This window comes from Ochotona princeps, chromosome 16 (genome assembly GCF_030435755.1).
Source record: "Ochotona princeps isolate mOchPri1 chromosome 16, mOchPri1.hap1, whole genome shotgun sequence".
NCBI lineage: Eukaryota > Metazoa > Chordata > Mammalia > Lagomorpha > Ochotonidae > Ochotona > Ochotona princeps.
The window spans coordinates 21,231,246-21,247,641 of NC_080847.1; the positions used below are offsets into that span (position 1 = coordinate 21,231,246).

The window sequence follows — 16,396 nt, forward strand, 5'->3', positions numbered from 1 at the left end:
GGAATCCCAAACCCACCCTAACTGCGGGTTTCCTGAGTCCGCCAGAGGAACTTGCATAGACGCAAGGGGTGGGGGTGCCAATGGGAGGTAGACTGACCGTGACCATGATGAAGAGAGGACTCTGATCTAGTAAAAGGGATGTCTTCTTCACCACACCTGGGGGAGGGTTGAGTAACAAGCCGGCTTTTCATCCTAGTTCCTCCTAAGCCCCCCAAGTCCCCTAGATGTTTGCTTGGAGACGCCATGGCAACCTTGATGCCACAATGCAACATTCTTCTCCAGGTGGTAGGAGAACTTCCTCTGTGGAGCTCTGCTGTGTTAAGGCCAGAGGAAGTTCATTTCTCCTTCAGTAGGAGAAGTTCAACAGAAGAACTCGGAGGACCATCCTGAGGACGAGAAACATCCGGTATCAAGCACGGAACACTGTGACTTGAAACTGTGCATAGGAGTTCCTCAGACCAGGGTGCATGGTGGCAGAGAATGGTGTCAGCTTGGGGACACTAGGGGCGGGGAGGGGCAATGAGATGCCCGTGGGTTTTGGATTTAGGTGTATTTGAACTCCCATTCCAGCACCACTGCTTGGCAGCTATGTGACCTCTGACTGGCTCCTTGATGTCCCTGGGGTGGTGGTTTAGGAGAAGGGCTACCTCCTAGGATGGGTGTGTGGATGAACTGAGCTCCATACTGGGACTATTATTAGTCCAAAGTAAGCCCAGCATCACTGAGGCCAGCAGAGTTTAGCCAGAGGGGCTCAACTCAGACATTAAACCCCGGGACCCACTTCTACTAATACTCTGCCGTTCCTTTCAACAGCAGTTTACGGCCACAGAATTAAGGCAAGGGTTCAAGTTCCACCTGTCCAACACTCACCCATTTCAAAAACTCAACTCTCTGGGACACCAGGGATCAGACTGGATTGAGAAAGGAAGAAAAAAAAAAACCACTAACCATTGCAAGCTTCCCTCTCTCCCTGTGCTAACTGACGGATCGCTCTGGGGGCTATTGGTGCTGGCTGGCTGCTTCACGCCACTCTACTGCACTGAACCAAGCACTAGGGATGTGACAGGTGAGTTCCCCATGGCCCTACTCATGGGAGAACAGCAGCCCCACCCCCGATGCTGTGGGGAGGAGAGGGGAATATCCTGTATGTTGGACATGGAAGGAGTCAGCGAGTGTTGCGTGTTCTCACAGCTGCCCATGGTGTCTCCTGTGGCTTGCCTTGGGGATGGCGGAGTTGCGAGGGGTGCTCTTGCTGCTGTTCAGTGTCTCCCTCTCCTCTGCTGGTGAGTGTGCACACTTTGAGCTTTGGGGGCAGCAGGGAAGGGAGTTGCCCTGGCAACTGAAGTGGTCTGTACTGTCCAGGGCAACATGCATTGGTGGTGGGGTTCAGGCAAAGCAGTGAATTGTGGGGAGTGGATGGAGACATCAGTGGCTTCTGCAGCCTGTCAGGACTGATCCTCAGGGAGCGAGCGTGATTAGGAAAGTCAGCCACAGGCTATGGACCTGTCTGGACAGAGAAGCTGGCTCAAGGGGAGACCTCCCCTGCTCCCAGCCCCAACCTGCCCTTCAGGGGATATGCCACTCTTTTGTAAGCTCTAATTGCTCATTGCAGGGCTGGTCCCAGGTGTCTTGGAGGCATTAGATGAATGTGCAGTGTCTCCTCTAAACTCTAGGCTACTCAGGATGGTGAATTCTGGACTAAAAAGGGGCAAGTGGTGACTGCTGACTAAAGTAATCTGCCCAGCCCCGCTGCTCTCCCAGCTGGCTTTGGAGTTCAAGGGGTTCCAGGTGCAAAGGTCAATAGTCTAACGGGGTTTTCAGGTTCAAAGACATCACCGTGTGTCTGTTTTTGATGGAAGACTGTCTAGCACCCTAAGGCCTCCTGTGTAGTTAGTAACAAGAACACTGGTGGCCCAGCTAGCCGGGTGGCAGGGGAGGGAGTGCCCTGAGAGCTGGTGGGGAGTTGGTGCCCATAGGCAAATACCAGAAGTGAGGCTCTGTACCACTTCAGCAGACTGTGGCATCCAGAAATCCTCCTTTACGGACAAGTCCGAGGAGAACGTGGTCAGCAGCACGGAGTTCCCGTGGGTGGTGTCAGTGCAGGACACGCACTACGCCCACCTGGCTTTCGGCTGCATCCTCAGCGAGTTCTGGATCCTCAGCATCGCATCGGTCCTTCAGAACAGGCCAGTGCCCCTGTGGGTGGGGTGGTGCCCTGCTTCCTACTTGGATACACCCAGCTCAGCTCTTGCTCCCTTCCACAAGCTTTGGCATCCTAAACTCTGGGCCTGCAGCCCAAGACCCTGCCAAGCGGTTGGGGTTGAATACCCCTGCGCTCTGAGCAGCAAGGAGACTCTCTGTGGTTTCCCAGCACGTACAGGGCCACAGTGTCTCAGCCCTCCAGACCTGCTGCTTTGGTTGTGAAGCCCGTCCACCCTGGGGCCTTCAGCCCCACTGCTGCCCAAATACTAGTGCATGTAGTTAGAGGAGAGACTTGAAGGATGTACACTTATTTCTGGCTGCTCAGAACACATGCCTTCTTATTTCTTCTTGCACATCTCTCAGTAGTCTCCAGATTCTGTAGCACAAATATATATCATCTTAAATCGGGGTGTAGGGGGAGGAACATCAGTGTTACTAAAAGAGTAGATGTTTTGATAAATATTTACACACATTTTTGGTAACTATTTGACCCAATGATTTCACTTTTGGGAAATGAACATTAGGGTTACAATTTCAAACACCTGAAAAGTTTTATGTACAACATTGTTCTTAGGCTAGTTAATTACATACAAAACTCTGGAAAGAAACCTAATGTTTAATGATCATGGAAAATTGGGTGTGATTTCTCATATAGGTAATAGTACATGTAAGCACTAATGTGTGTATATGCATGTATATGGTGTGTGGGAGATTATATAGCATATATAGACAAGCTGAATTATAAATCATTGGTGGGATTGTACTCCTGCTGAATTTAACATATGATTTATATTTTTAAGCAAAAAAATTCATGGAAAATGCACATTATGAAAAAGTATGCATTGATTTCAAAAAGTTTTTCACATCCAAATTAACTTGGCTTTTAACTCCACTTTCCACAAACTTTGTGAAGTACCTTGCTACACGTACCCAGGCTAATGTTCCCGAGGAGCCGAGGGGTCAGAACAGAAAGCAGTTCTTCCTCTCCCCCACTCTTTGTCACCAATTTCCCTCCCTAGATAATTTTTAAGATAATTTATTTGAAAGAGCAATATAGAGACAGAGAGAGACGTGTGCACACACACACACACACACACACACACAATTTTCTATCCACTGTTCACTCTCCCAATACCTTCGACAGCTGGGGCTGGGCCAGGCTGAAGCCTAGAGCAAGGACTCCAGGTCTCCCATGTGGGTGGCAGGGGTCCAAAGACTTGGGCCATCCTCTGTTGCCTCCCTGGACACGCAGGAGCAGGAAGCAGCATTGAAAGCAGACCAGCCAGGACTCAAAACCAGCCCTCCAATATGGGTGCCAGTGTTGCAAGCAGTGGCTCGCTCAACCAGCTCTGCCACAGTGCTGCGTCTTACTTTTCAGCTTCTTGGATAATTTTCCTTAAATACAAAGCATTTATTCATATCCGTATGCCTATAGGTCTATCTGGGTCAGTGTTCCTGTCCATGGAGAGAGAATTTTCTTTACCCCTGTGCTATTCAGCTCAACCTGCCATGACAAGATACAACTTGTACAGAAGTCTCTTTCTCACAATTTTGAAGGCAAAAGTGTAAGGTCAAGGTGTTGACAGGCTTGTTTCCTGTGAGGTCCTCCTTGGCTTGCAGATGACTATCTTGCAGCTGTGTGCTCACACAGCCTTTCCTTGAGTGTGTTCTCTCCCGAGGTCTCTACTTTGTCTTAGGAGGTCACCAGTCCTGTTGGATTAGGAGCCCCACCCTCCTGGTTTGACCTTCTCTAGCTCTATGTCCAAATATGGCCACATCGTGGGAAGAGCTTCTACCGGTAAATTGGGGAGAGCCACTGTTCAATTGTTTGTGAGGATCTAGGGCTTTGCCAAAATTCATGTCCTTCTGGCATGCAAAATCATCTACCCTGTCCTGCCATTCTGACAGCTCTAAATGTCTGAATCCAGATCAGCATCAACTCCAAGTTGAAAACCTGATTGAAATGTCATCTAGGTCATTGGTTAGGGAGGTTCCAGTGTGATTCATCCTGAGGTACAATTCCTCTCTGGCCAGGAAACCAGACCATAGCAACATGCTTCCAAGATACAAGAGGACGCAGTCACAGGGCATTCCCATTCCAAAAAGGACAAATCGGAAGGCTCAATTCAGACCCAGCAAGGTCAATGCCAGCAGATCTTAGGGCTCAAGAGTCACCCTCTGAGGGCTGCTGCTGTCTGCTGGGAGACCACTGCAGTTGGCATCACTGCTCTCGCCAGCCTGAGCAGCGGTCCCTCCGCTGCAGCTCCAGGTGACCTTGGTCCTCTGAAGCTGACCAGAGGAGGACCTTCTCCCTGCGGCCTGTGTGCTTGGGGCCTGCTTGGGCCAGCAGCCCCGATGCTCCCTGAACCACCTGCAGGATTATCTTCCCTTGCGCTACTGCCCTCTCCTAGGGAGTCCAGGGAGCCCAGCAAGCTTCTTTCATTTTGTTCTGTTCCTACTTCCAATTTTGGCAGTGTTTCTGCTGGCATACATGCCGTCATCGTTAGGTAAAGACCAGCCACACCCTCACTGTTCTCTCCAGCACATTCTTTCCAGCTCTGCAATACAGACAGGTTGAGAATGTTCCAGATTTTAGGTTCTTGTTTCTTTTTGGCCTCACAATTCCTTCTTTAATTTCATATCTTTTCCCCCCCTTGCATTTTACCATAAGCATTAAGGAAAAATCAGACTGTATCATCAACAAAGTTGCTTAGAAACCTCCTCAGCTAAATATCCAAGTTCATCGCTTACCACTTCTTTTCTTTTCTTTTAAGATGTATTTATTTTTATTACAAAGTCAGATATACAGAGAGGAGGAAAGACAGAGAGGAAGATCTTCCGTCCGATGATTCACTCCCCAAGTGAGCCGCAACAGCCAGTGCTGTGCTGATGCGAAGCCAGGAGCCAGGAACCTCTTCCAGGTCTCCCATGCAGGTGCAGGGTCCCAAAGCCTTGGGCCGTCCTCGACTGCTTTCCCAGGCCACAAGCAGGGAGCTGGATGGGAAGTGGAGCTGCCAGGATTAGAACCGGCGCCAATATGGGATCCCGGGGCGTTCAAGGCGAGGACTTTAGCCGCTAGGCCACGCCGCCAGGCCCACCACTTCTTTTCTGCAAAACGCTACAACACAATTCAACTCAAAATTTTTACATTGTTTTGTTTGGATAGAAGAGATAATTTTATAACTAGGATCTCCTTTCTTTCTGTTTCCTCATTTTTACCTTATATACAGAATTATCTTTCATACTTTTATTTAAAAAATTTATTTTAGGGCCCGGTGCGATAGCATAGTGGTTAACATCCTTGCTTTGCATGTGTCAGGATCCCACCAGCCCTGCTTCCCATGCAGCTCCCTACCTGTGGCCTGGGAAAGCAATCGAGGATGGCCCAAAGCCTTTGGGACCCTGCACCCAAGTGGGAGACCCAAAAGAAGCTCCTGGCTCCTGGATTCAGATTGGCTCAGCTCCAGTCATTGCAGCCACTTGGGGAGTGAATCATCGGACGGAAGATCTTCCTCTCTGTCTCTCCTCCTCTCTGTATATCTGACTTTGCAATAAAAATAAATAAATCTTTTTTAAAAATTTACTTTATGTGAAAGGCAGAGTTATGGAAAGACAGAAACAGATCTTCCATGTGCTGGTTCACTCCCCAAATGACCTCAAACAGCCAAGTCTGGGTCAGGCCAAAGACAGGAGCCAGGAACCCCATCATGGTCTCCCATGTGTGAGTCGCAACACCTCAAGTACTTGGGCCATCTTCCTCTGCTTTTCTAGACTCATTAGCAGGGAGCTGGATCAGAAGTGGAGCAACCAGGACTTGATCCAGCACTCAGAATGCTGGCATCACAAGGCATCATATTGTGCCAAACACCAGCTCCTCACTTTTATATCCGTCATAATGACCCTTTATTGCAATCTAGGTTTTTTTCTAGATTCTTCCAGCTTCTACCCATTATCCAGTTCTAAAACCACTTCTACTTTTATTTTGACCCAGGCGGGGAGGGAGCATTTGTTATGGCAGCAGATACCATAATGTTCAGCAGCAACATCTGTGAGAGTCTTCCAAGAGTGATAACAGAAATAGATTTCTCAGTCTGGAGGCCAGACTCCCTACCTGCGGGCTGGTCCCTGAGGCTTCTTTCTCTGAGACTTGTAGACGGCTGCCTTCTGGCTGTGTCCTCTCATGGCCTGTCCTTATAGGTGTCCATCCTGTGAGCTCTTGCTCTTCTTAAAAGCACTGCAGTCCTGCTGTATGACACACACACACTCTTAAACTCTGCTCAGAGGTAACCACTGACTTCATAGATTCCCAAATGTGGTCACATTGGGGATAGGGCTTCCACCTGTGAATCTGGGGGGACCCAAATTCCATAGCATTCTCCAATTCAGTCAGTAACATACCAAACACATTATTCCACTGTTAGCTTTTTTCCCCCAACTCTATCATTAATTTGGAGATCTTTCCTTACCAATATATAGATTAGCCACATTCATTTAGAGAGCTGGACGCTGACCCATTGTGGGATTAGGTACCATAATTACACAGTCCTGTAACAATGGAAATCAGTGCTCTTTCCAGTATTTTACTAGTATTCAAAAAGTTGCAATAGGCTTGTGTATACATTATTTCACACATGTGTTGTGAAAGGCATGTATCATTTCGATAACTACTGACACTTAGCTGTGCATGAAGCTCTGCTTTCTTTATTTTAAAGATTTGTTATTAATTTTTTTTAATTGGAAAGGCAGATATACAGAAAGTAGGAGATACAGAAAGATCTTCTGTCCGTTGGTTCACCCACCAAGTGGCCACAATGGCCGGAAATGAGCCAGGAGCTAGGAGCCAAGAACTTCGTCCGAGTCTCCCAAGCAGGTGCAGGGTCCCAAGGCTTTAGGCCATAAATAAGGAGCTGGATGGGAAGTGGAGCAGCTGAGACATGAAGTGGCACGCCACAGTTGCAAGGCAAGGATTTAGCTTTGGGCCCTGATTCTGCTTTCTATGTAGTGTTTTCATTATCACTACTTTCCATGTTGTCTGCTGGTTTGCTTCTGATTTCCTCTTTGACTCAAGAGCTTTATTAGAGTTTTTGCATATCTGGATGGCCAGGTTGCTCGTTTTTGTTTCCTTTAAGTGATCTCTGTAAGAATTTGTTGGTATTGTCAGTGTAATGGCTCAGCCAACTGATCCTCCACCTGCAAGGATCAGCATTCCATATACATGCCAGTTCAAGTACTGACTGCTCCATTTCCAATTCTGTTCCCTGTTTATGGACTGAGAAAGTGGCAGAGGATGGCCCAAAGCCTTGGACCCCTGCACCCATATGCGGGGCCTACAGGGGAGCTCTTGTCTCCTGGCCTCAGATTGGCTTAGCTCCAGTCATTGTGGCCATTTGGGGAGTGAACTAGCAGATGCAGCATCTCTCACTGTCTCCTTCTCTCTGAAATCTGCCTTTCAAATAAAAAATACATAAATCTTAAAACAAGAGGGTTTTTTGTGGTCTATTATGTGTGATCTCCTACGTTGAGGTTTTCTGAGGTCTACTATGTGTGGTCCATGAGGTCACTTTTCAGAGGTAAATTTAAAAATTCATTTTCTGTCTTTGGTGTATAATTTACTACGCATAACTGGGGAAGCGTGTCCCGTAAACCTGTCCTAGGTTGGTAGAGATGATTAAAGTCTCCTGCCAAGAACATACTTCTAGCTGTTGCTCCATTTCCTGTGGTGCTTTGCTTTGGAAACACTACAGTACAGACGGAATGTATTTATTGTGATGAGGGCTTCACTACAGACTGAATTCTTTTTCATCTTTATGAAGCTTTCTTTGTCTTGCTTAATACTCTTCTGCCTGAATTAAGAGATGCCTTCTGCTTGTTGTTTTGGTTTAGGATTTGTTTCTTATTTTTATTGCTTCTAGCTAATCTTTCCACTGTAGGATGTTTCTTTTGTTTTATCTGTCTCTTTGGACAAACTTGGAAAACTTGTATTTTCACCCCAGTTTCCACCTTAGAATTGTAATTCCAGGTAAATTTCAAAATCCTCTACTACTTTCTGGAAAGTTTTCTCTAGACTCTTTACTATGGCCCATCCCAGAACCTATCTCCCAATTTTACACCTACTACCCCAGCCTCCTACTGTAAGCACCTCCCTTCATTTTCACAGGTTCCCCAGGATTAGACAAAATAGTTAAGATGACATCAGTTATGTCAGTGTAGATGCTCAGGGAGTCCTTCCTTGTCACTCAAGTCCGGCAGCTTTACAAGTGATGCCAGTTCTTTCCCATTTGTCCCCTTTAGACCCTTCTCCACCCTGCCAGGTCCCAGGAAACTGATCGATGTGGGTTCTACCAATGATCTCTCCTGACTTTGGGGCTCCGGTTGGGTTTGAACAAGCAAGTGCTGACAAAAGGTCAGAAGTGAGGAGAATAAGGTCCGGTCCTTATTTCTCTGTGGGGTCAAGGGGGCGGGTGGTCCTACACTAGCTGCCTCCTCCAGCTAAGGAAGAGTTCTTGTCTAGAACCTAGGCACCAACACCCTGTTGTGACTTCTTCAGTCCATGCCTTATAGTACCCAGAATGCTGTTCTTGTACTTTCTCCTCACGCTGCCAAAATGTTTACCTTTTCCTAAACTCTCTCCTTCTTACTGTATTTGAGAGTGCCATGCGTGTGTCAGGATACATCTCCACTCATTATTCTGCATAATTTTTCTCCTGGGATAGAATATTCTTCCAAATTGTGGATTCAAATCTTATTTTTGGAAAACCTTTTGTTATTCAGAGTCATCTATTTATGTAAAATTCAGAATCATACAGAGAGAGAGAGAAAGGGATGAGGGGGGCGGAGAGAGAGAGAATTTTCACTTGCTGATTCATTCCCAGCTGGCCACCATAGCTAGGACTAGGCTAGGAGGAAGCCAAGAACTGGGAACTTCATTTAAATCTCCCACATGTGGCAGGGATCCAAACATTTGGGCCACATTCTGCTGCTTTTCCCAGGTCATTAGAAGGGAGTTGAATGGGAAGTAAAACACTGGGACACAAAATAGTACCTATATGGGATGTCATTGCAGGCAGGGACTTAACCCATAGTGTCACAATGCCAGCCCCTGAAAAGATGTATTTTATATATATATATATATTATATATATATATATATATAAATATATATATATATATAATATATATATATTATATATATATATATATATACATACACACACACACACACACACACACACACACACATATTAACATTTCCTCTACTTTTTGGTTACCTTCCTTGTGATTTGATGATTTTCCTTGAATTGCCATATTTGTCATTTACTATTTTTCGGAGGCCGGCACAGTGATGCAGCAAGCCAACTTTCTGCTTCTGACACTGTCTTTCCTTATGGACACCAGTTCGAGACACAAACCAGGCTGTCCCGCTTCCCAGCCAGCTCCCTGCTTGTAGCATGGGAAAGCAGCAGAGGATGAGCCAAAGCCATAGGACCCTGCACCCGTGTAGGAGTCTCAGGAAAACGTCCTGGCTTCCAGATTCAGAGCAGCTCAGCTCTGGCTGATGTGGCCATTTGGGGAGTGAACCAAGAGGATGGAAAAGCTGTCTGTCTGTTCCTCCATTCCTCTGTAACTCTTTCTTTCAAGTAACTAAATAAATCCTTTAAAAAATTACTATTCTTTATTTAGTTTTGGTTATTTTTCTCAGTCTTTTTCGTCCCTAATTGTGTTTTCTGGTGGTCCTGATCTCCTTTATGCATTTTCCAACTTGGTCTTCGTTTTGGTGGTGGTTTTCTTCCCAGGGCTCTGGTATTTTCTGACTGGAAATCGCTGTCAGCAAGCACTCAATTTCTCCTACCTTCTGTCATTGCTTCCGTCAGCCCTTCCTGATTCTAGTGCCAGGGTTCTCCAGCACCCCCTGGCTTCATGGTCTAGCATTTCTTTCTCCTTTTTACAATTTCCTGGGAGACTCCTGAGAGAAAAAAGGGCGAGGCTCAGCTTCACTTCACTGTTGTTAAAACAGAAACTTCTGCAAAGCATATTTACAGAGCATGTCATGTGGAAAGATGCTAGTGTTAAAAGGCGTGAGGGAAGAGTACCCTTCTCAATATAACTACAGCTTCATTTTTTAAAAAAAATGGAAAATCTACACAGAGATAAGGAATTAATCAGCAATGTCATGCTAACAGATGATCTTGGGGTGGCAGAACACGTGGTGTTAAAGCACTAGAATCTCAGGACACTCTGGCTTCTAGGGAGCAGAACACAAGCCTGGGGATTGAGACACGACTTCCTGGAGACCAAGCACAAAGACAGAGGCAGAGGAACCCAGGGAGGATTAGTTGGACAAGCACTGAAAAAACTAAACATGTAAAGCTCCCTTGGTTCCTTGACTTCTGAAAACTCTTACTGTCTCTCCAGGAAGGATATTATCATTGTCGTCGGTTTAGGTAACATGGACTCCAGAAGAACTACTCACACAGAATATCCTATCAACAGCATCATCGTCCATGAGGACTTCGACAACTACTCCATGAACAACAACATCGCCCTCCTGAAAACAGACTCGGAGATATCTTTTAATGAACTGGTCCAATCCATCTGCTTCCTCGGCAGAAAGCTGCACTTGCCGCCGGTCTTGAAGAACTGCTGGGTGTCAGGATGGAATCCCACGTCTGCAGTTAATGCATTCTTTCTCCTAGAGGAGGCTGTGTGTGTGTGTGTGTGTGTGTGTGTGTGTGTGTGTGTGTGTGTGTGATGTATGATGTGGATGAAATGATCTAGGCTTAGTTTAACCATTCAGAATACTTGAGGTTCTAAAGATCAGGCTGGAACCTTTGCCCACCCAATTGGTCAAGATTCCTAGTGCCTGCCCTTCTGCAATCATTCTAAAGATTTGTTGTTGGAAAGGCAGATTTGCAGAAACAAGAAGAATCAGAAAGATCTTCCATGTGCTGGTTCACTCTTCAAATGGCCACAACAGCCAGAGCTGAGCTGATCTGAAGCCAGGAGCCAGGAGTTTCTTTAGGGTCTCCCACGTGGGTGGTGCAGGGTCCCAAGGCTTTGGGCTGTCCTTGACTGCTTTCCCAGGCCACAAGCAGGGAAATGGATGAGAAATAGAGCATCCGGGACACAAACTGGCACCCAAATGGGATCCTGGTGCTTGGAGGTGGAAGACTAGCCAATGCAGCCATTGTGCGGGGTCCCCATCCTGCAAACACGTTGGTCCTTGTACCTCTAGCCTTCCCCCAACCCCACTGGGAGTGTGTAACGAGCGGATGGGCACAGGCTTCCAAAGGGATGAGGAGGTTTATCCCCTCACCTGGAGCTGACTGCTCTCTTGTTCAAGCTGCCCTTGCTTTCTTTCATTCTTGGGAAAGAAACAAGGAAATGGATACTGTCTAGATGTGAAGGAAGGCTGATCTATTCTCTGCTTGTTGACACATTCAAGTTCAAAGCAAAGGTAGTTTTCATAAAAACACAGACACAGAAAAGGGATTTATAAGAACATCTTCTACTTCCCTTGGGATAGGTAAACTGCAGATGTGTTGCCTAGGGATGACCTCCTTGTTAATTCTTGGGCTCTCTGTTGCATGGTCCAGACAGGAAATCAAATGACGATGAGTATCCTGAGGAAAATCTCCGTGAAAGACATCGAGCGGTGTTTCTCACGAAAACTGCGGAAAACGGGATGTGGCCGGCACATAGAGCAGGAAACAGAGGCAGTCTGCTTGGTAAGAACACGATGGAGCAGACACTGGATGGGGGTTATGGGGGGAAACACACTGGTTCCACCAAAGAGGAGCTGGCTGCAGGCCTCCCTCTCCCTGGATGGGGAACTCCCTGCAAGGAGATTCTCACTTGGATTCATGACTGTCTCTGGGGTGAGCAGCACTTGGCAGGTTGCAGGTGCTCAATAAAAACAGGCTGTCTGGACTAACCAGTTCCATACTCCCTGAAATGTGCGTCGGCACGTGTAAATTGCAAGCAGAGGTGTGACCCACATTTGTCATTTGTGATCAGTTTCTCTGTAGCCTGCCTCCCCTCTGAGGACATGGCTCATCAGATAAGAGATCTTCCTTCCGGAAGCCCTGTCATGCAGCCAGCCGAAGGTTGCACTGTCTCAGGAAATTGTGCAGACTTCACAAACACCTGGTGCAACCCAGAGAAAGCGTGGCTAAGCAGCATCAGCCAGCTAACAAATGCTGGCGCAAAGAACCTGGGTCGACCAGATCTCCAGGCAGAGTTTCTCTCCTCAAACATGTTTTAAGATTTAGTTATTTTTATTTGAAAGGCAGATTCAGAGAGAGAAGGAGAAACAGAGAGAAAGAGAGAGAGATTTTTTTTTAAAAGATTCATTTTTTTTTTAATTGGAAAGGCAGATATACAGAGAGAAGAGACACTCCCCAAGTGGCCGCAATGACTGGTGCTGAGCCAATCCAAAGCCAGAAGCCTCCTCCGGGTCTCCCACGCTGGTGCATGGGTTGTCTTGGGCAGTCCTCCACTGCCTTCCCAGGCTACGGGCAGGGAGCTGGAAGCGGGGCTGCCAGGATTAGAACCGGTGTCCATATGGGATCCTGGCACATTCAAGGCGAGGATCTTAACCATTACGCTATCACGCCAGGCCCAAGAGAGAGAGATAATTTCCATGTGTTGGTTCACTCTGGTTCACTAAATGACTTGTTCATGAAATGGTCGCAATGGCTACAGCTGAGCTGATTTGAAGCGAGGAGCTTCTTCCAGGTCTCCCACATGGATGCAGAGGCCTGAGGCTTTGAGCCATCCTGTGCTGCTTTCCCAGGTCATAAGCAAGAAGCCAAATAGGAAGTAGAGCAGTCAGGACATGAACTGGTACCCATAAGGGATGGCGGCACTGCAGGCAGAGGATTAACTTGCTATGCCACCATGCCCTAAAACTATCTTTTTAAGATGCTGATTCTCATTCTCCCCCAGTCAGGATTCCTTGGTATAAAAAATCTTTTTTTTTTTTCCAGAGAATCTAGAAGAGTAGTTTTAGAGTAAAGAGAATGCATGAATATAGATGACCCTTTCTGAAATCCATTTTATTGTGAAAGCATGGACCACCTCTCATTAGGCAGTTTGCCCTTCCAGAGTGAGTTCAACATTAACTGAGTACTTATTCTCTACCAGGTGCTCTGCCAGGTGGAGTACTCAGTGACTTCTTCAGCTAGATGATGTGTTAAAATACAGTAGAGGAGACCTGACTGATAAAATCCTGCCATCACTGAACTCATTAGTACAGTATTATGCTTCATCAGATCCTATATACCACCAATGATAGAATGCACTGCTATTTATGTAATACCAACATTGAAAAAAAGTTGCCAGTTAAACTCCGATATCAACTGATTCAAAGACACATCATAGTTTCAAAGTCATTTTTTTTCTTCCGTCCGATGATTCACTCCCCAAGTGAGCGCAACAGGCCGATGCGCGCCGATCCGAAGCCAGGAACCTGGAACCTCTTCCGGGTCTCCCTCACGGGTGCAGGGTCCCAAAGCATTGGGCCGTTCCTCGACTGCTTTCCCAGGCCACAAGCAGGGAGCTAAATGGGAAGTGGAGTTGCCGGGATTAGAACCGGCGCCCATATGGGATCCCGGGGCGTTCAAGGCGAGGACTTTAGCCGCTAGGCCACACCGCCGGGCCCAAATAAATATTTTAAAAAATCATTACCCTCTACTGTTCAGCAATGCAGTTCCTGGCATTTCACAAGAGGCATGGAGCTAAACCCAGAATGTCTTCCTTGAGTGTCTGGCCTTGGCCTTCTGCAGAGCTACCAGGGAGCAGTGGAGGCACTCCTGGGTGCCCTGGGTGCCCTGTGGACAGAGTATGCCTCTTGGGTGCCCTGTGGACAGAGCTGCTGCTTTCCTCTCCCATTCACCTGCACCCCTACTCTATGTGGCTGCCACAGCACAGGTTGGGTCACTGGGAAAGAAGACCCAAGACAAAACTACCACTCCAGCCTCCAAGGGGCCACTCTTCAGCCTTGCTGCATCTCTGTGTCGAGTCTATTTAGAAGGTTTCCTGCTGCCCGTTGCTGATCTTTTGTGTCTTGGGCCAAGCAATGAGAACAACATGCCACTGCCCAGCTCCTCCAGGCCACACGGGTCAGGAACAGCTGGTGACCCTCTGGAAGGTTAACCCTTCAAAGACAAGGTGAGGTATGGGATGGGGTTTTCCTTTAAAAGCAGCCCTGGAGTGCAGAATGGGCAGAACAGGCAAGGTAAATCATACCTAGAAGTTGTCTCATTCCTTATCCCATTTTTCTCAACTTTTCACAGAAAAAGCATGTTTCAGCAGCATTAAGATGACAGAAACTAATACTCTTCTGAGTACCTAACAAATCCCAGGCACTGTGCTAGGTGTTCTGCCCATATTTGGGGCATCAACTGTACCCCTGCTTTGGCCCACCAGGTCACTTGCCTAGAGTCACATATCTAGCTAACAGTGCCAACCTTCTATCCACTCTCCTTACATGCAATAAAGTATGTGTACCAGGATTCCTGGGACCCAAGGGGACTGCTCCCTTGGGGACAGGGAAGGCTTGAGCATGGCAACACTGGTAAGCAGGTAGAGTAATGGGCAGCTGCCAAGTGGAAAAGCTGGGAATTTTGCTTAGTTCCCTGGGAACCTGGGCTGTTCCCCTCAGCCTTCAGGACTTCAGGTGGGAGACAGCAGCATAGACCAGGGACAGGAGCAGAAACCAAGTGTAGAGGAGGGAAAACGTGAGGTTTCCAGGCCAGAGAAAAATACCAATCTGTGCTGGGGAAGTAGTCACCGGGGAAGGGGATTTAGTCTAAGTCCTGGAAAGGCACAGGAAAATATGAACCAAGAGATTATGGGCCATTTGCAGAACTCACAAATAATTTGTATAATAAAAGTCAAAGTCATCTTGTTGGAATGTGTGGTGGTGACCGCCTAGATTTGAAATAGTATTTGCAGATTTGCCCCATTTCAAGCAAGAACCAGTATGAAACACTTGTAGAACAAACAGTAAATTTTCTCTTTTTAGTGAGCCGCAACGGCCGGTGCACGCCAATCCGATGCCAGGAACCAGGAACCTCTTCCGGGTCTCCCACATGGGTGCAGGGTCCCAAAGCATTGGGCCATCCTCGACTGCTTTCCCAGGCCACAAGCAGGGAGCTGGATGGGAAGTGGAGCTGCCGGGATTACAACCGGCGCCCATATGGGATCCCAGGGCGTTCAAGGCGAGGACTTTAGCCGCTAGACCACACCGCCAGGCCCCAAACAGTAAATTTTCCTAAGGATGTATTTTAAAAAGAAAATAGATTTTCCTAAGACCTAAAGCCTTTTGTCCTTTGTCCCAGGGAGAACCAGGAAACCCAGTTATGTGCCAGCTGCAGCAATCGGATCTATGGGTCCTGCGGGGACTCTTAACCGAAGGTGTCGAGCCATGCCCTGGCCTCTTTCTGTACATCAGGGTGGAAGACTACAGCGACTGGATCACGTTCAAGACCAGGAGGGTCGGCCCTCCCCTGTCTTCACTCCACCACTGGGAAGAGTTGATGCCTCACCCCCATCGCCAGTCACAACATGACCTCATAGTGACACAGAGTGTACGCACTCAACTGGACCATGTCATGTGGTCCCAAGGAGAGACCACCACGCATTTGTTGCCAACAAACAGCTCTAGAGACAGTCTAGACTTCAGGGAAAAGAACCCAGGGGAGTCAGACAGTTCTGATCAGGCCGCGTACTATGACTATTATGCGGAGGCTGGGCAGGGTGGGTATGCGGCAGGTCAGAACAGGTTGCATCAGCCCCAAGAAATGATCTCTGTTCTCTTTGTGCTTGCTTTCTTTTGGAGCGGTGTCTAGGGGCTAACGCATCAAACTGAAGGATAAGCTCAGAATGCTGAGTGCCAGGCATTCACCAAGCTGTTTGGGTGTCTGTTTTTGATAGTTGCACACTTGTGTGCCATGGATTTGGCCCAAGGCACACACCGAGCTGACTCGCTCGCTCTCCTCTGTCCCACTCTCACCTGCGGGAAGGTCACTTTCATTTGTGCTTGTGAACTAAATGTGGGCTTACAAGTGCCAAACCATTAGAGTGCCCTGTGGTTCTTTCAATGTTAATGGTTTCAGGGACCAGGCTGTGAAAATATTCTGGCAAGGTGGTGCGGTGGGGAGATACCACAGATGTGATCCAGGTTGTGATGGTTA

At 47.4% G+C, this 16,396-nt stretch overlaps 1 protein-coding gene across 4 annotated transcripts; it reads left to right on the forward strand.

Moving 5' to 3' along the window:
- Window positions 1-270: 270 nt before the first annotated feature.
- PRSS54 (serine protease 54) lies at window positions 271-16,314 on the forward strand. 4 transcript variants are annotated; one of them, XM_058674951.1, is made up of 6 exons: window positions 271-406; window positions 1,192-1,283; window positions 2,015-2,190; window positions 10,618-10,872; window positions 11,795-11,926; window positions 15,542-16,314. In XM_058674951.1, exons 2-6 carry the CDS (start codon window positions 1,226-1,228, stop codon window positions 16,049-16,051), a joined length of 1,131 nt encoding a protein of 376 aa, XP_058530934.1. In that variant the 5' UTR covers window positions 271-406; window positions 1,192-1,225; the 3' UTR covers window positions 16,052-16,314. The 4 variants fall into 4 exon arrangements, with proteins under 4 accessions (XP_058530934.1, XP_058530932.1, XP_058530931.1 ...); XM_058674949.1 differs by having other exon boundaries at window positions 272-406; window positions 2,012-2,190; XM_058674948.1 differs by lacking the exon at window positions 271-406 and adding an exon at window positions 934-1,066 and having other exon boundaries at window positions 2,012-2,190.
- Window positions 16,315-16,396: the final 82 nt, after the last annotated feature.